Genomic DNA, 20,201 nt, shown 5'->3' with positions numbered 1-20,201 from the left:
ATCACTAACACTGCCTGGCACAAGTTAATGAGCATTCATTTGAGATTTTGGACTCCTTTTTATTTTAGTAATTAAAGCAAATAAACATTGCTATCAGCAAATTTTCTCACTCTAAATAGAGAAATTTTGTGTATGTGAGCAGCTCTAGCATTTCATATACAATTTGTGATCTCAGTACTGCTTCATATACAAATATTGTATAACTGCTTCTTTATAGAAATATTACACCTATCTAAAACCAAGGAGTTTCTTCTATAGATCAACTGCATAATATCCTGAACATCATCATCACAGATTTTAACTTCATTTGCATTTGATTCTATGATTTTTCGGTGTTTATTTGCTCACAAGCAACAGCGTTGTCCTGGTTTTGGCTGGGGTAGCTGGTACAGTGCAGTGTGTTGAATTCAGCATGAGAATGATGTAGGTAACACACTGATGTTTTGGTTGTTGCTAGGTTGTATTTACCTGAAACCAAGGACTTCTTTTGTGTCTCATTCTCTGCCTGTGAGAAGGTACACAAAAAAGGCTGGGAGACAGATGACACAAACTGGCCAAGGGGATATTCTACACCATGGAATGTTATGCCCAGTATATAAACTGGGAGAATTACTTGGAAAGGGGAATGATCAAGGTTCAGGGATGGGGTCTGACATTGGTCAGCAGGTGGTGAGCAATTGTATTGTGCATAATTTGGTTTTTCTTGGTTTTATTTTTTCCCATAATAATAACAATACTAATAATTTATTATTTATTCTTTAGTCTTGTTTCCATTATCAGACTGTTCATTCTTATCTCAACTTTTGATTCTCCTCCTCATTTCACTGGGGTTGGGGTTGGATGAGTAGTTGGTGCTGCATTGCTGGCAGGGCTTAAATCACAACAAATGTGAAATTCAAGTAACTCAAAATTAATTTTTTGTCCAATTTCTAGGCATTTGCTTTTATAGATAATTATATCAAACTACTCTGTACATATGAAATTTATTTAAAGGACATTTTCTGGTTTCTATACAGTGAGCTGCAGCACAGCTTGCCCTAAGCTCTCATGGATGACAGTGTGAGATTCTAGTTTAAGATGTGTTTTAAAGGAATTTCAAGTGTCATTGACATGTCAGCTCTTCTTTATTCTTTTAAAAAGATCACTAGCAGAAACAGTATACTCCTAGTATATACAAGAACATCAAGTTTGATCAAAATTTTTATGTTAGGGAAGATTTACAGTTTGCACCACACCTTTTTTTTTCAATATCATTGGTTTAATTAACTTAAGCAAATCTGTGAGACAACACACAATAGTCATATAGCTTGTGTGGTATAATAATAATTAGTTATAGTATTCCCACAATAAAAACAAAATAGAAATAGTTTCTTCTCATGAAAAACATAATTTTAGTTAATAATAACAATTGATAAATCTTATTTCATATCTTACATTATAATTTTCTTTATCAGGACACAGAAAAAATATGAAAGGAAATTTTAAATAAAAAGTCAGTCTCTCTGGGACAAATGCAAAATTCCCTAAGTCTTAGGAAAACCCAAGTAACAGACCTCTCTTTAGGTTTTCAAAAGGAGAAGGAAAAGGAAAAAAAAGATCATAAAGGGATGCTTCTGTTTTAAAAAAAAAATCCAGAAAACTAGTAGAAATAAAGCAGTTTTTTGCACCACCTTTTTATCATTGCGCTTACAAACAGTCCTTTAGTATATGGAATAATTTTGCTTATTTATTTCTCTGCTTACTGAGCTTGGATTATAATTACCTAGGTGTAAACATGCCACTATATTTTGAATAAATGAAAAGGTTATTCTCCAAAGTGAATTCCTCCCAACATGCAGTTAGAAAAAAATCTATGAAGGTGGACTTCAGCAGCTGAGTCCTAATTAAAATAATTTCAATAGTAGAGTGAATGTTAGGTCCATGTATTTCTTTCACACATTGTTTGTTGGTTAAGCACTGGAGTGGAGAGCTCTCACTAATAATCAGTAAATCATTGCTGATGCCCAAAAAGAGTCCCATCCTTTCCTCTTGCCTTCCTCAATTCTCTCTTGTTTTCCTCATTTAGGATGAACAAATTATCAAGAGACATCTCAGGCTGCAAACTCATTATCTCTTCTCTAATTATAGACACACACACACACACACACACACACACACACACACAGCTACCAGGCGTTTGTTCCCACTTATGTGTAAGTTCCTGAAAGGGTGACCTTGCAAACTTAGAGTGGACCTGACAGACTCAATTACTATAAAAAGCAAAAACAGGATACCTGTTTAGCAAGATTCAGAAGACTGGATATTTTTTTAAGTGTCAGAGATAGCTTAAGTAGGAAGGATTATACAAAACCAAACAGCTGAGACCCCCCCTCAACCCCTTCCAAAGGCAAAACAAACAAAACAAAGAAAAAATACAGCTACTATTCAGCAAAAACTTCCAAAGAAGTGTAAATCTGAAATTTTCCAAACTAAAAATTCTATGACAGAATATTGCACAACGATTCCTAAAATTTTTGCTACTGGAAAAATTAAAAATGGTAGGAGTGTTAACAGCCATCAGAAATGGATTCAGGAAGAATTCAAGCAGCCAGTAACTTGGGGTTAAGAGTTCAGTATCAAACCAATTAGATGAAAATACATTTAAAAAGGAAAAAACAAAGAATGAAAAAATAGTCATACAGATATATTATCTAGTCAGGAACTGTCTATATAGGTATTTTAAATAATAATGTCCACCAACAAATCAGCAGTCTTACATGAGCAGTCACTTAGGAAGGTAGATTCAAGATTATTTACTTTTTAAAATTCTTCTCATAAGCTTTTCAATTAAGGATGCTTAAAGCCTAGCAAGGTTATTTTGTGGATTAAATCAAGAAGTAAGAAAAGAATATATATTTATATGTAGTGTGAAAATTGTCAACATATATTACCAACAGAGTTCCAAAAAGTTCTATGCTGAGACATGAGGCATTCAACACAAATCTATTAAAAAAACCTCAACAAATAATGAGGTTTTCCCTGATACAAATGCTGAATTTAAGATGAGGAAAACAAATTGTTACTGTAAAGAGTACACACATGTATGCAGTAGGGGGAATAAACTAGAAGAATTAAAAATTGATATGAAATTTCATTGCAGTTACAGAGACAAGGCGTGATAACTCACATGACTGGAATGTTGCCATGGGTGGCTCTGCCCTTTTTAGGTAAGAGATGTGAGGTGATGGATTTGCTCTTTATGTGAGGGAGCATCTGGAATGTCTCAAGCTCTACCCAGGGACAGACAAATGAATTGAGAACTTATGGGTGAGAAGTAAGGGACTGGATAATATGGGTGATAATATGACTGGATAATATGAGTGGGCATCTGCTATAGGCTGCCTGACCAGGAGGAAGAAGTTCATGAGGCTTTCTATGGAAAAGACTGCCCAAGAAGGTCCTGGAACCTCCCTCTCTGGAGACATTGAAAACTCACCTGGACACATACCAGTTTAACCCATTCTAGGTGGCATTCCAGAGGTCCCTTCCAACCCTAACGATTATGTCATTTTGTGATCTGTGACACCAAGGTTCCAAAGGTAGAATAAACTATCTAAGTTAAAAGCCAAAGTCACAGGATACACTTGCAACAGGGAAACACATCTGGGACACAGGTGATTGGCTGTCAAGTACCTTTTGAATATTCAGTCAGAAAAATATCTGCAATTTAAATATCTTGTTAGATTTAATAACAGTTGTCAAAAAATCACATTAACATGCCTAGGGGATTAATTCCCAACTTCCTTAACTGCATCTATGTGACTAAGACAAGATTCAACATGTGCTGTATAGTCCCAGATGAATACATTTCCATGTTTTATGCAATGATAATTCAAACTAGCTGAAATATTTTAAAAACATTGTTCAATTAAAAGACATACTTCAAATATAGAGAAATGGAAATTTTGTATGTCATGTTCATTCACACTGTTGTGTCTGCAAATGTACCAAATCATAACCTTGTTTAATCAAGCCCAGACAACAAACTTCCTTTTGACTGAAGTTTCCCCTAAATTTCCCCTAAGATCTTCCTAGAGAAGTTGATGAACTGTGAGCTGAATGAGAAAGCAGTTTGGTGGGTTAGAACTGCCTGAATGATTGGGCTCAGAGGATGGTGATCAGAGATACAAAGTCTAGTTGGAAGCCAGTAGCTAGCAGTGTACCCCAGAAATCAATATTGAGACCACATCACCAAAAAAGATTGGAGTGCAGAGTTCATCCTCAGTTTGCAGATGGCACAAAACTGACAGAAGTGACAGAGGACCTTGCTGTCATCCAGAGGGTCCTTGAAGAACGGATCTGAGAGGAATGTCCTCCAGATCAGCAAGGGGAAGTGTGAACTCATGCAACTGGACACCAAGCTGAACATGAACCAGCAATGTACCCTTGAGCCAAAAAAAAAAGGTTAATTATCTCCCAGCAGGTATTAGACAAAGCATTTTCAGCAGGTCAAGAGAGGTGCTCCTTTCCCTCTATTTACCACTGGTGAGATCACATCTGGATTGTTCTGTCCAGTTCTTGCTTCCCCAGAACAAAACAGACATGGATGTACCAGAGAGTCTGACAAAGTGCCACCAGGATGACGATGGGACAGGAGCATCTCTGTCCTGAGGAATGGCTGAGAGAGTTGGAAAGGCTGTTCTGCATGGAGAAGAGAAGGTTTAGGGGAGATCTAATTACTGTTTATAAGTTCCTGAGGGAAGGAAGTGCAGAAGATGGAGCTAGGCTCTTTTAATTGGTGCCCAGTGTGAGGACAACAGGAAGCAGGCAGACGCTGAAACACAGGAGGCTTCCTCTAAACATCCAGAAGAAGTTTTTCAATATGAGGGCAACTGAACACTGTTGCCTCATAAGTTGCCCACAACAGTTGTGTATTTTCCATCCTTGAAGATATTCAAGTCCATCTGGACATGGTCCTGGGCAATCATCTGTAGGCCTCCCTACTTGAGCAAGGAGATTGGACAAAGTGACTTCTAAAGGTCCCTTTGAACCTCAACCATTTTGTGATTCTGTGGCTGAAGTTTTATTATCTCCCTAATTTTTAAAAAACACATACAAGATGTAGTGTGTGTGACTATTGAAGTTATCTCTCTATCATAATTTGCTTTTTTAAAATTTTATTTAAAAATTGCTTCCTAATTTTTTAATTTTTTCTAAATTTTTGGAGACCAGGGGAAAGAACAGTAGATTTGACATTTTTCACAGTAGCTTGAAAGAATAACATGGTTTTAGGACAAATAATAAGATATCCATGCTGGCCCAGGTTGTAAACCATGAAAACTGACATAGCCTTAGTGAAGTGGAAGCATCTGACCTTTTAATGCAGTTAATATTTTTAAGGCTAGGTAAATAAATTTAAAAAAATAACTCAGAATTAAAGTATATGGTTGTCCTTTTATTCAAGTATATAACTGCACAGCCTGTGACAGGCATCAACCACTTCAGGAAGAAAACATAATGGGATCATAAGTACATGCAAAACAATGTTCAGCAGAACAGAAGTTAAACAGAAGCCTGTGCTACAAAAGCTAAACATTAGCAAGAAAGACAAATTTTGTAGTTTACAGAACTACAATTATATACATTTTTATGAAAAAAAAAAAGATTTAATATTCTGTACTTGGATTTTGGGTTGTATTTTTTAATTGAAATTAAAAACACATAAAGAGGAAAAGTAAAAGACCAAAGTTTCAAGCATTGATAATAAGAGGGTTATTTTAAGTGGTTGGATAGATAGCACTGTTTTCTAGACTAGCTTAACAAATAAAGAAGTACCTAAAAGGCATAGAAATTGGTTTGGAAACAAACTATTGACTCAAAGATGAAGATTTAGTTTAAAATAAATAAAACCACAACAAGGATGGAAACTGAAAAGAATCTGGTGTCTTCACAGGTACTGCAAATCTCACTTTTGGTGAGGTGATCATGAAGTTTTACTTTTGCCATAGAATCATAGAATGATTTGGGTTGGGAGAGACCTTACAGATCACCTGTTTTCAAACTGTGTGCAATGGACAGGGACCCTTTCCACTATACCAGATTAGTTGTGTATCTCTTAATATTTGCCTTTAATAACTGCAAGATGCTTCATATGTACATTTTCTTATGATGACTTTATCTACTAGTTTCATTATTTCTTCTTCTTTCCTGGAATTTAGCTTTCATATGCATTTATAGAGAGAAATCACAGCTGTTTTCTACTTTTGTTCTGTTATACAGAAGAAGCCAAATTTTTCTCATCTGTTGCTTTTTTGTGATGAGTCTTTTCTTACTCTAAGCATCTAAATAGCACTTCCTGGCCTTATTTTAATTTACCATCTTGGAAAGAGACAGGTGAGAGTACACGTAATCCTGCAATTTAAATTTTTTCTGTGACTATTATAGATTATAAGTATTTTCCAGTCTCAGTAGAAATAGCTTTTCTTGCTTATCTAAGAATAATCAATTATAATGTCAAAGAAGCATAGCATATTATTTAAGTAAAATTATTTTGCAATAGGCCATATTAGATTTTATTTCAGCTTCCATTACCTTCATCATTGCAATTATTCCTCTGCTCATTTTTTCCCCTAATATGTCTGTATCTGTCTTACTGTCTGGGTATTTTTTTTTATTTCTGATATTATTACTCCTGATTCCTCAATTTACAAAAACTTTAACCTAGTTTTTCACATCAGTTAATGCAAAATTATAGAATAAATATTTTAGACTCTACACTTTTCATGGATTCAAAAAAATGCCTTTCAATTACATCAATTAGATTTTTCTGAAGCTTTCTCCTATCAGCCAAACTGAATAACCCTCTTAGTTTCTCTATTGTTACGGGTCATTTTCTGCTGTATTTACTGCAGCTTTACTGTTTAGTCTATTCTTACAGCACAGCAGCTGTATCCTAAATTGAACTTTACACAGTTCAAGAGCCTTCTTCTGTCTCCTTCAGTCTCTGCTAGATATAAAGTCAACATGTCTTTGAGTAGATCTCGTTTTATCCCAAATCCATCTGTTAATTGCTAATGGATTTTTAAATAAGAAATATGTTTAAGGATAGAATTTGAACCATTATTCTTCTTGTTCAGATGACTAAAGTCTAGAAAGAAGTCTGAAATGTCTCACTTTATTAATTTGAATGCTTATAATGGATCCATAGTAATCTATATAACAACATTCTGTTTGCAAGATGGATCTAGGAGCTTAGACTACATGCAGTAAATTCCACAGGACTAGAATTATATAAGTTTTCCATTCAGCTCAGTAAATTAAAAGGTATTTCTGCAGCCTGAAACTAATGCCAAGGATTTATTTTAGAATTTAACTAAAGCTCAGTTTTTACTGCCATTAATTAAAAAGGAAGATATTTTTGTTTATCTGAGATACTTTAAAGGAAAGCAAGCAAATCAAGCCAGAACAAATAGATTTATATGTTAGCACAAACACTCAATTATGGAATTGCTCCAGCCTTCATTTCATTTGGTCAAGGTTCTCTTTCCCCTTGAGCAGCAAAGTAGTCTGCTGGCAGCTAATGAGGTGAAAACAAACAGACATAATTAGAAATTGTGTAATTAACACATTTACCACTATAAATACTGATTTAGTGGAAATTATGATTTTGACAAATTTCCAAATTTTAAAGTGGAAAAGAAGAAGAATTTTTAAAGGAAAATATATCTGCTTTTATATAATTTAATATATATATATATAAAATTATATAGAATTAGATATATCAATGTATAATTTAATCTTTATTTTTCATTTGTTACTCCTGAAATGTTGCATTTTGTGTAATATGTTAATATCTCACCGAGAAAGGCATCAATGTGCACTGTTTTATCCAGTGTCACAACATATTAATTTCAAATAATTCAGAAACTACCATTATGCTTTTCATTATATTTTATTCTTCCCTTCATTGGGAAAATATAATCAAAACAGACAAACTATACAATAAACATCCCATGCAGTCCCTCCAACTCCCATGGGACAGTACATTTACCACCACACTGGAAAATAAATGTGATTCACAGTGGCTCCTTAGTGTTATTTTAAAAATATTCAAAGGCTGAATTTAACAAGTTAAGGTTTACTTTACATCAATGGAGACCTACAAAGTTCTGAGACCTGAATAATCTGTTGGAGATGCTCCTCATTTTATCTCAGTTTATGATGTATGGAGAGCCTGGGACATGTAGGGTGTTAATTTACCTTCCTTCAGGTCACTGAATGGCTCATGGGCCAAAGCTAAATAGCATGTAGGATATAATATTGACTCTATGCAAGACATTCAGGTTTGAAACTTCTTCACATTTAAAAACTGTACAACCAAAGTCCTGGCATTTTTTTCTCTACAAGAATACCCCTGAGAGTGCAGGTGGAAAATGTTAATTAACTCAGTAGGTAACTGCATTTTTTACTCTGATCTTCATTAAAGGCCTCTTGATTATTCTGCTCTCATTGTCCATCTGCAGGACCCCCATTGACAGAAACATGAATATGGCATAGGGAAATAGTACATGAGGTGATTCTGTGGGGGGGAATTAGGAAATGTTCTGCAGATGTAGCAGACTCAGTTCTCATTCTGCAAAGGCTGAGATAGACTTGGAGGAAAGAAGAAGCATGGTGTATAAAAAAAATAAACTGGGTGTATTAAAAAAAAAATAAACTGAAAGTATTTCTTCCATACTTCTGACTTTTAGTAATGTTACCGCAATGATTTCTATAAGGTCCTAATGACAGAGAAAGTAAAAACTGGAGTCATTGCTACTTTGTAGGGAGGGATCATGAGAGAGAGCATATATAAACCCAGTCAATGTCTTTTAAAATTGGAGTGGATTTGGACATAGTATGTTCATAAGTTCTGGCAGAATAGCAATAAATGCCAAAATCAGCTTGGAAAAGACATATTTTTGGCTTAATTTTTTGTCTTTATCAGTTAGGTTTAGGAATTACTAGAAGTAGATTGTGTCCACCTTTCAGGAGTGGGCTATTATGTGCTTGTGAAAGAGGCCTCAGGGATAATCCCCAGTCGCAGAGAACTACTGGTGTACAGGCCCTTGACTCTGGTACACTCTGTGAGATTCACAGTCTTACTTTATGCTATGCCTGCATCCAAACAAATAGTAATTACCTTCTATTTTCCTGTGCTCCCTCCTTGACTCCTGCCCCAAGACCTATTTGCATTGCCACCACTACAGTCAAGCAAAAGCCATGAAAATCTCTTTGTCAAAGAATACACTAAAGACCAAGTATGAGTAGGCTAAACCATTTCATTTGAAAGGGATAGGTGTTGTTTCAGAAGCTAGATTTGCAAACCCAACTGTAATTCAACACTGATGAAAAACAGAGGAATTGGAGACTGAACAGCAATAATCTGGAAATAGCCCAGCAGAGAAACATAATTTTAGAGTAATACATCAGTGAGGGACATACATTTTAATGAGAAAATCCAGAGGCCCAGAGATTAACCTGCAAAGAAATTCAGTAGCTTTCAGGTAAGATTTCTAGTTAGACCTGATATTCAAACCAGACATCTAAATACATACACATTAATTTGATTTCTTTAAAAAGATATGAATGAAATCAGAAGCATTGTGTTTACTTCATATGTCCCTATGAAGAAACCCATCCTATATTGCACAGAGCCCAACAACATTTATTAAAGCTTAGATAATAATCTGAGCAAGAAATAATCTTTATTTCTCATAGTGAAAATACAATCTAAATAATAATGGGAAAGTACATTAACTTGACCTCAACTTTTATAATTGTATTTTTCTACTAAACAAGGTATATCAATCAGTCTCCTTGGAGCACATTGACAGCATAGAGCACAAAAAAGACCCTGAATAGTATTTCATTTATTTTAGGAGGACATTTAGTTACAGAACTTCATAACTTAACATTAGTTACAAAGAATACATGTAAATTATAGTGACATTATAGTCAGTGTTCCCTATAGGGCACCTAACCAGAAAGATCAACTAAATGGGGCCCCAGAGACCAGGGAAGGAGGCTGAAAGAAAGGCATAACTTAATGGAAAATGTTCAATTCAGGAAAGACATAGCCAAATGGGACACACATATAATCCATGGGATTTGATGGGATTCATCCAGAAGTCCTATAGGTGCTGGCTGATGTCATTGTGAGGCCACTCTTGCAATAAACTTTGGTTGATCGTGACAGATAGGAGAAAAGTTCTCAAAGACTGGGGGTTTCAATAATATTTTTCCCACTTTCATCTTTTCTGAGCTGTTGAGTGAGGAATATACAGATCTTAATTTATTTATTTCAATAGGCACACTGAAAGAAAAGATATTTAGAACCAATACAACATGTCTTGATTCAAGTACTTCTATTCATCTTTATGTTAAAAAAAATTCTACAAATGCTCTCACAGTTAAAGGAAGTGGGAAGATCTTAACAGTTTTTCAGTTCTTAGAGGAAAATACATTGCTAAATGAAAGCAAGCACTGTACCTTAGACTATTAATTTCTCAAAAGGAGCAATCATCTGTGGAACAAATATACCTTTGATGGTTTCTTAATGGCAATGGGTCATACAGATGAGGATTCAATTTTATATTGTCATTAACACTTGCAACCATTCCAGTTCCAGACAATGCGCTTTAATCTGGGACTTGCTACTAGTTTAGATCTCATCTTGGCACAGACACACATGGAGCACTGAAGGAATAATTTAAAAGTTGTGATGGTTGAGATAAAAGGTGCTCAGACCTTAAAATAAAGTTCTGGTCTGCCAGCTGTAAAATCCACCAAATGAATATGCTTATTACTAAACTTAATTTCACACATATTTCTGCCATGCTTTGTTTATTTATTTCACTCCAATCCCAGAGAAAGAAAAATAATAATTTTTATTATTATCACTTTTTGCATTTACTTTTGAAAAATTGGGTTATTCAATAAAGGAGACACTTAAAGTATAAACATTTTTCTGAGTTCTTTGACGTTCCTTTCTTGAACCATGTCAAGATTCTCATGCTTAAATATTCTTATCTAATTTTAAGTTAAAAATGACTTTAGACACTTCTGATAATACCATAATGCCATATAATAATCTTCTACAGAATATTTCTAGGCAAATTTAAATTCCTATTCACTCTCAAATAAAAGGTGCTTTAACAGCTGGACTCAAAAATACATAACCTGTATTATTATTACAAAGGTTATTACACTGATATAGAAAGTATATCAAAAGTTTGTTCCATGGAAATTCACAACAAATACAAAATCACATTAATAGTGATGACTTTAGCCATATAAATTTCTCAATAAAGACATAAAAAAGAAATAAAAAAAAATCTACACTTGAAAATTTGTCATAGACCATCAACAGTCAGATTTTCTTCTCCTCTGTTTGAGACTTTGAGACATTCAGAAGATTATTAAAGCAGTATTTATCATTGAGCTTCCCTAACTGACCTCACAAGCTATATTCATTGCTAACCTAAAGTCGTATCTTTATTGACAGCTTTAACCTATACTAAATGTGACAGAAAATGGTGTTTAGAATTTAGTTCAAGGGTGCTTTTGAAAAAATTGAAAAGAATATTTGTCTTATGTTAAAGAGTCCTTGAGTCTTTCTTTCATGAGCAGGAGCAAAAATGTGGCAATTTTTAAATTCTGGAAAGCCTTTTTTTTCAGATAATGAGCCCTTACTTCTTAAGAACCAAAAAAGTCTGGTGTCAAAAAAACCCCACAAACTAAAAGCCAAAATGACACATACTGCAGACTCTGATTAATAGTGTGACAGTGATTTTTTTTTGGTCATCTCTAGTGAAATTCTTGATTCTCAAAACCCTGCATGTAAAAGTTATTAATCTATCACCTTAACTCAAAATGTTTATTTTTGAAATTCATCTGTTGAATTCACGATGCTTACTGGCATCATATTTTTTCCACATCAAATGTCCCAGATATTCTTCATTCTGTTTGGAGATTTGACATCACCACTTTTTAAGAAAGGCTATGGGATGGCCTTTTCTATGTGCCTACTTGCTTGCACAGCCATGCTCTGCTACACAATCTCAAATCATGCCGTTGTAAAATGTTGCAGCAATCGCCACTTTCTTTTAAAAGAGCAGCTTTTTCTTCTGTTCATTCACCAGCTCCATTCAGAACTCTCCTTGATGTTCAGTTCTTTTCTCTCCCTTAGAGGAGTTGAACACCTTTCTTCTTACACCTAGTGTTCTGAGTTTCTATGTGATGGGAGGGCAGAGCACACTACCTTTTTTTGTGCCATTTTGCAGTAAAGAATAAAATAATTTTTAGGCTAACAAAGCCTGTAAACAAGACTTTAATGCAGACAGCTCATAGTGGGCTAAGAAAATTACTATTTGATTGCAGCCACCTGCAGATGTCCAGTATCCAGATGCTGTTGCAGATGTTGAGTATATGTTTTAGTGAGAATGAAAAAAGTTGTTTTGTCTTTAAACATATATATATATATATATATACACACGTATATGTATATATATATACGCACGTGTATATATATATATTTTTTCCCCCAGTGTCCCAGTGTCCCTGATGTAGTCTGGCAATATTTTAGTTTTGTTAATTGTGAATGCACATCTTATTAACAAAAGTGACGGTGAGAGAGACCTGTAAGAGCAACTGATGCCCTATGGTACAGACAAGTTGTAGGTTGAATGGATTACTTTTACTACTCTCACTGCAAAGTAGAATTCTGCCCTGATTAGAAAAATTCTTTCCTCTGTTCTTTTAAACCCAATTAGTTTGCTACTGAAGATTGAGCAATGAAAAATGCCATTGAAGACTCCTGTTAATAACAACAAATGAACAGCAAAGAAAGATGTAAACCAAATGAGTGATGCTTCAACCTTGGACACAACTTTCTTTCCTATATCAGATACAGGCATTCTGCATCTTGAACTATTGCAAGGAAATTTATTCACATTTTCAGCTGTTTGTTTGTTTTCTCAAATTTCATCTCAGCTCTTAAAATCTAGTATAAGGTTGTCTTTTGTTTGTTTGTTTTTGTTTGGTTTTGTTTGGTTTGGTTTGGTTTTTTTGTCACTATCTGCTATGGATGTTGGCATCCAGTATTCCTCTGCTGTCTGCTCAGTTTTCTGGGGAAAGCACATTTGATCTCCATGATTTTTAAACATTGCTGGCGTTCTTTTTTACTGAAGAAAATAACACAAAGCAGGCATTTTCTTATAGGCGTTTTCACATAGCAGGCATTTCATATTTATATGTTCAGTTTTCTCTCACTAGATTATTACCATTCCAAAAAAAAAATATTTCAGAGTATTGTGTGGTTTTTAAACTGATACCTTCACTACAGAAAAATACGCAGCTTTTCATAAATTAAAAGAAAAAATACCAGGGAGCGATACTTTGTGGTGGAGGTTGTAGTGGTAGGAAAGTAAACAAAACTACAGTGCAACAAGAATCCAAGCATGGTAAAGTGGATCATGATTAATAACAATCTCTGCGCAGCAACAAGTATCTGTAAAAGTTCTTTTACCCTTGTAATTCGCATTTCTCCTTCACAACCCACTTTCAATGGAAAAAATACTCTGCTATTCCCAAGCCATTATTCCTTCATAACAGACTGTTAGGTAAAAGAGGGAGTATGCAAAAATCTCCCTCTCTCCTCTTGTCTTAGCATGGCAGCCTAGTTAAGGACTGATACAATATTAGTATAAATCTGAAGACTGAGTTTTCCTTCACATTAGAAAATAAGCACCGGTAGACAAATAAATTTTCTTAAGCAGCAAGGACTTATCCCAGTTCATTTCAGCAAGCAGAGTCTCTCATAGGTGCCAAACTCATTACTGCAAGTAAAGACACTGTAAGGCTGTTCCAATGGCAGAGAGGGCATTATGCACGTTTAGGCTGTGAAGAACCAAGACTGTGTTGACAGTATGGAAAGAGGAGGAGGTGACAATTAAGGAAAGTTCAAATCTTTTTCATTGCCATTAATTTTATAAGTGAGTACAGTCAATATTTTGTAAGTATGCTGCATTAGAAGTTGTTCAATAAAAAAGGAAAAAGAGCAGATAGAGACTTTGCAGTCTCTTCCTGGTGTTTCAAACAGTACAATATCCTTTGCTTCAGGCACACCCTTAAGCAGTTGTTTGGCAAAGACTGTCCAACTCTATTAACAGACCATGAGCTCATTACCATGAGATACATGGTAATAACCCCAAAGAAATTTTATTAGGACAACAAATTATCCTATCTTTGCCTAAAAAATATTCTTGCAGGAGCTGAGAAGAGGGAAGAAATTTTTTATTTATGACTATCTACTTGCAAAGATCAAAACAATAAATGTGTTCATTAACACATAAAAATCATAATTATCTTCCTTGTAAAATACCCTTTAGCAGACTCAAACTATAAGAATTGATATGACAAACTGAAACAAGAAAAAAAAAGTTGCTGTGTTGCTTATTTTGGAATTATTTTCTTACACCCATTTCCTCTCAGTGTCTGGCCAGTTGCATAATGGATCTTTCTAGTGTATGTTATCCATTTCTCCAATAAATCCTTCTTTTATAATGAACCTGGCATCACCGAATTATGCAGCTTAAAAATATTTTCCTTTCTCCTTTTCTTTTTATGTTTGACCATTCAATTTTAAAGGGAGAGAAAAGCAGGCTTATCCATAGTAACACTAAAATCTGCTATGAGTTAGAGGTCTTAAAGGTTTGATATTCATTTGTACAATCTAACTCAATGACTTCACAAAACCTCATAGTGTATAAAAAGAACTCTGAAAAGTCTGTGGATATTGAAATGGCATAATCTGTGTGTTCATGGTATTGCTAATTTAACTGGAGAAGAAAAGCTCTGAAATCTAGGTCAACAGCCCATGGGGTTACCCTGTGGCTTTATACAATGTTATGGTATATCAACTAACTCTGGTTAGCTTTCTTCTGATTTCTGTGACTGAGTCTATCTTCTGTCTTGGATTTCTAAATTATTCAGCAGAGGGTCCTTAATGCATCTTGACTTTTTAAAACTATCATGTTCTGACCTTGCATGTACATATAGATTTATATGTATACCTTTATTTAATTTTATATACATACAATAGTCTTAAAACTTGATCTGATCCTGCATTTTTTTCACAACCTAGCACAAATAATTTTCAATTACATCATTTAGGAGAGATTACTTCAGACTCTGAATTGGAATATTCAGCTGCATATGGCATACATTCTAAAATTCATTTCAGTTGGAACAAAAGCAGAAAGCAAGGGGGTTTATGTTTTATTTTGTGGGTTTCTTGTTTTGTTTTTGCTTTGTTTCCAAATGGAATATGCAATTCAATGCCATGAGGTTGTTAGCAATACAAAGTGAATTATTTATTGTGTGCTTTTGGAAATCTATTGGAAATTATTTCTACACAAACCAGTACTGAGAATTTTAAGAGGCGATCACAAGTCATAACAACATGAATGTGAAGAAGAAATGTGACTGATTTGAGATGTCATGCTGCCCACTTCCTTCTTTCAAAGGTCTTGGAGACTGAAAGTTTAAAAAGCTTTTAGTTGTATCTGTCTTTTGGATATGCCTATGAGCAATTTCAAAAGTGACTGGACTTTTCTCATGGCCATTACATTCTAGGACTTTTCATTGTGGAGTCTGGAAGATCTTTCTTCTAAAATGAGAGGGTTTAGAGCTCTTAACTCTTGCTCTGACCTTTAGAAGTAGAACAGGAGGTACAGTCTTTCCACTAATGAAGGATTTTTAGCAACTCAATTATTTCTCCAAGCATTCTTCAACTATTTTATCATTAGGGAGACCAACATTTCTTTGATGAAAAAAGAGAAAATAGATATGATATATGATATAATTTTAATACCTTTTCCACAAAGCCCCCTCTCTACCCCTAAGAATTACCTCATGAGATGAACAGATTCTTCTATCTAGTCTGCTAATAACTGTCAAGAGAATTGGAATTTAGGTGTTACTTCAATTCTCTGATTCAGAAAATTGCTTATGCTAGTGGCTATGAAGTTGTTTTTTTTTTTTTTATTTTAGCAAAGAATACATTTTTTCAAGTCTTGTATACTCTAATTGAAGGAAAGTCTACCAAAATACAGCTCAAAATTCATATAAATGAGCCCTAAGTTTGAATACCTACTGCACTTCAAGAAGCTCTAGTCACTTATATATGCCAAGCATAGAGGTTTAGTTATGTAAATTATGTATAAGCAATCATGTATAAACAGACTTCACAGTAAATAATTTCACAGCATCATAGCAAAAAAGACATATGTAAAACCAAAATGAATACAAATTAAAAAGATTAATTAAGCAGAATATGAATAGGGCAAATATCTTGAAATATCACTGAACATATCAATTACCAGAGTAAAATTCTTAGGTGTCATTGAAATTGGGATTCATGTCGATTTCAATAGGATTTCACCTTCAGATTTTTACTCCAAACCACCTTTTTTTTAATTAATTAATTAAAATTAAAATTAAAATTGAAATTAATACTTTCAGTGGTAAAAAAAAATGGAACTGAAATATATTTTATCTGGACTCTACACAAGGAACTGTCTGGCAGCAACAAGCATTACAAGACTTGACAGGATAGATTTTTAAACCCGACACAATCATATCAATCAGAACGCACAGGCCAGAGCAAAACCTAATAACCTGCTGCCTCCTGCATTGCTGACAGCAAAAAGAAATCCATAAGCCAGGCAGTTTAAGGCAGCTTCAGTTCCTTCCAAAGCCCTTATAAGAAATATAGCTTTCACTACAGCCACAAACCAAAACAAGATGCTATGAAGAAAAACTGCACTATATTTTAAATCAGCTAAATGGGTATTGCAAAAAGCCTTGTTCCATGAGAGGTAGTATGAGCAGCCAAAGGAAAATAAAAGTAAACAGCCAAGACCAAAAATTTGGACTGACTTATTTACTAAATATAATTGAAAGATACTAGGCAGGATAATTCTCTTAGGATAATTGCCCTTTTAATATTTGAGAATTTGTCAGAGAAGAGCAATACAATTCCCTGTGAAGTGTTATTCTACAGTGAAAAGGGCTGGAGTACTGCAGAAAATTGAGGGACACCATTGTCCAGAACATATTTGAAGCACCTACCCAATAATGCGTGTTTAGTGGTTCTTATTCTGAATTCTAACATGGTATGAAGGGCCATTTGGGGGTTGTACATTCCTTTCTCATAGCATTTTGAAACAAAACATGGACTTTTCATGAAGTCTCACTTGTCCTTCCAAGATCACTTGGCAAGTCATGCAGTCTTAAATGGAAACTCTGACTTTAGACATAATGCAAAACTTGGTCTGTATTAGTTTGGAGATTTTTAATAAGAAATACAACTGTAAACTTTAAACTATGCTTGCTAATTGACAGTCATATGAAAAGAAAACTATTTAAGACTCAACAGGATTAAACATAAACTTTATGCAAATGAGAATCATAAGGACCTGTCCTGACAATATTATAGTATGAAATATCACTTTCAAAATTAGCAGTATTTATAGCTACTCAATTTTACATCAAAGAATAGGGACTTGAAACTGCAATCAGAGCTGCTTCCAGTGCTGCTGTAAATTACAACTGTACCTGTCCCGCTTACATAGAGTCAATTTTGTTTTTAGTAGCAGATACAGTCTTGTGTTTTGGTTTTAGAATGAGGCTAATGATAATGCACTGATGGTTCAGTTACTGCTGAGCAGAGTTTACATAGAGTAAAGACCTTTTCTGCTTCTCACCCCACCCCACCAGCGAGGATGCTGGGGGTGCACAAGGGGTTAGGAGGGGACACAGCCAGGACAGCTGACCCCAACTGAACCAGGGGTTATTCTGTACCATATGGTAACATTCTCTGTATATAAAGCTAGGGGAAGAAGACGGAAGAGGGGATTTTTAAAGTTACAGTATTTGTCTTCCCAAATATACCTTAGACATGGTGGATCTGTGCTGTCCTGGGGATGGCTGAACACCTGCCTGCCAGGGTAAGTGTTAAATGAATTCTTTGTTTTGCTTTGGTTTTTTGTGTGGTTTTTGCTTTACCTCTTAAGCCGTCTTTATCTCAAGCCATGAATTTTTCTCATTTTTACCTTTCCAATTCTTTCCTCCACATCACTGAGCGGGAGTGAGCGAGTGGCTGTGCGAGGCTTAGTTGCTGGCTGGGGTTGAGGCATATTAATATCCACCGAGATAATACCATACTCAGTCCCCATTGCGAGAAGCTGGAATCTGACTGTCCCAATTAAATAACTGCAAGACCATTCTGAAAGACATATTCTCTCCAGAGCATTGCAGAAATGTAAAATGAGCCAAGTGAATTAGCCACAGTAGGTAGGTGGCCTGCTCTCTGCCTCTAGGTATAATTTTAAGCATTTCTAAGATCTATTCAATCAATGCATTCCTTTTGTGGCTCATAACAGTAACAAATACCATTTTCATTTTGTAAAAGTTTTGTCTCATTTTATTGAAAAATGTGTATTGGACTTAGCAGCTGTGCAAGAGTCATGATTTAATATAAATTAGAATATTAAGTAACTAGTTATATTAGCTAGTAATTATAAACTAGAATATTGAGGCCTGGATTCTTGCATAGGTGCAAATGCAAAAACTCAAAACAAAGCAAAATAATGAAGAAACAACATTCAATTTGAGATCAGGAGTAATCATTACTTAATGATGACTTAATGACATGGATGAAGAATACACTGGGGATTTTATTGTAATGTTAACACATGATAATTACCTTTGAGCACATTTACTTTTATAGATCAAAGGAGTGCAATATATCCATAAGTAATTGCTGAAAAAGGTATCAAATTAGTGCTGATGCTGACATTCATATCCTACTCTCTGGTAGGAAATGAAGTTTTGAAGTTAAAAGATCAGGGTCCCTAAACATTTCTGACTTACCTCTTGAAATACTGCAAAGTATTCACCTGACCACATGATGCAATTCCTTCCCTGCAATTATTTATGCAGTGATTGCAGCCACGTCTGGAAAGTGCCTTTATTTTATCACTGTAAGTTATTTGAATACACCTCAGCCATTCAGTCGCTTCCATTATAAAAACGCTGTATTGCAGCATCCCTGGGTCTGTGATAAGAATTGCAGCCCTCCCCTCATTTTATTAGGAATCATTCAAATGGTCACTATAAATATATATATATATATATATATATATATATATATTGCTACTCCAGCATTCATAGTTTTGTTTTGTTATAAAATTTATTCTTTGGTGCTAGAATGAAAAGGCATACACAAAATTAGTGTATAAGCAGCCATAATTGTTTCGGAAATTAAATACATGAAAGTCAGGAAATTAAATTCCCACTGTTAAATATCAGTATTAAACCAATTCACTTGTGATCATGTATGGAAAAGTGATTTCTAGAGGACATCAGTTGTACTTTGCCCTTGGTACAATTATAAGTAGAACTGATAAGGCAGTTTGACATTTCCTGTTAGAAGAAGCAGTTTTAGATTATCGCTAACATCAAACTTGAAATATACCAGTTTGAATATGTGCCTTAGGAATACTTCTTTTGTGCTTAGTGGATTTCACTTATCAAGAAGAAGATGAAGAAGACAAAGATGAAGACAAAGAAGAAGGAGAAGAAGGAGAAGAAGGAGAAGAAAGAGGAAGAGGAAGAGGAAGAGGAAGAGGAAGAGGAAGAGGAAGAGGAAGAGGTGTGAAAGGTGACTTAATCACAACTTGTAGTTACTTTCATAACAGATAAAGAGCTCTTTAAGGAATAGGACAGAGCAAGGACCAATAACTGGAAGATAAAACTAGACAAACTCAAATAGGAGACAAGTTTACAGTAATTTTAAAATGAGCAATTTATCTATAGAAAGAAAACTACATGTGAAGTAAAATGCCATCTATATTTTTAAAGAAAGGAAGTGTGCTATCTTTTTGGAACAGGCTTTCATTGCACAGATTCATGACAAATGCTAGTGAAAAGGTATTTTACTTGATGACCTGAGCTATAAGAGAATGTAGTCTGCAAGTACTGAGAGGCTGAAGAGCACTCAGCAAATTGCTCAGCATGAGTGAAAAGGCCCGAGAAGAATAAGGCAGTAACTAAAGCAATTAAATTCTATCTAACTAAGAACATTGATACCAAGACTTAGAGCTCCCTGGATTTAGAAG

At 34.7% G+C, this 20,201-nt stretch overlaps 1 protein-coding gene across 1 annotated transcript in view; it reads right to left on the bottom strand.

The window, feature by feature from the left end:
* LOC118699627 (translation initiation factor IF-2) overlaps nt 1-18,257 on the bottom strand; it is a 96,020-nt gene extending 77,763 nt beyond the window's left edge. The window contains exon 1 of the mRNA XM_036403728.2: nt 18,135-18,257. Within this exon, the coding sequence (XP_036259621.2) occupies nt 18,135-18,257 (123 nt within the window). The remainder of the gene's footprint in view (nt 1-18,134) is intronic.
* Between the last annotated feature and the right edge of the window lie 1,944 nt (nt 18,258-20,201).

This window comes from Molothrus ater, chromosome 1 (assembly GCF_012460135.2).
Source record: "Molothrus ater isolate BHLD 08-10-18 breed brown headed cowbird chromosome 1, BPBGC_Mater_1.1, whole genome shotgun sequence".
NCBI classification, from domain to species: domain Eukaryota; kingdom Metazoa; phylum Chordata; class Aves; order Passeriformes; family Icteridae; genus Molothrus; species Molothrus ater.
Note: the sequence above shows the minus strand (reverse complement) of the source record. Positions and strands in the feature narration are given on the sequence as shown.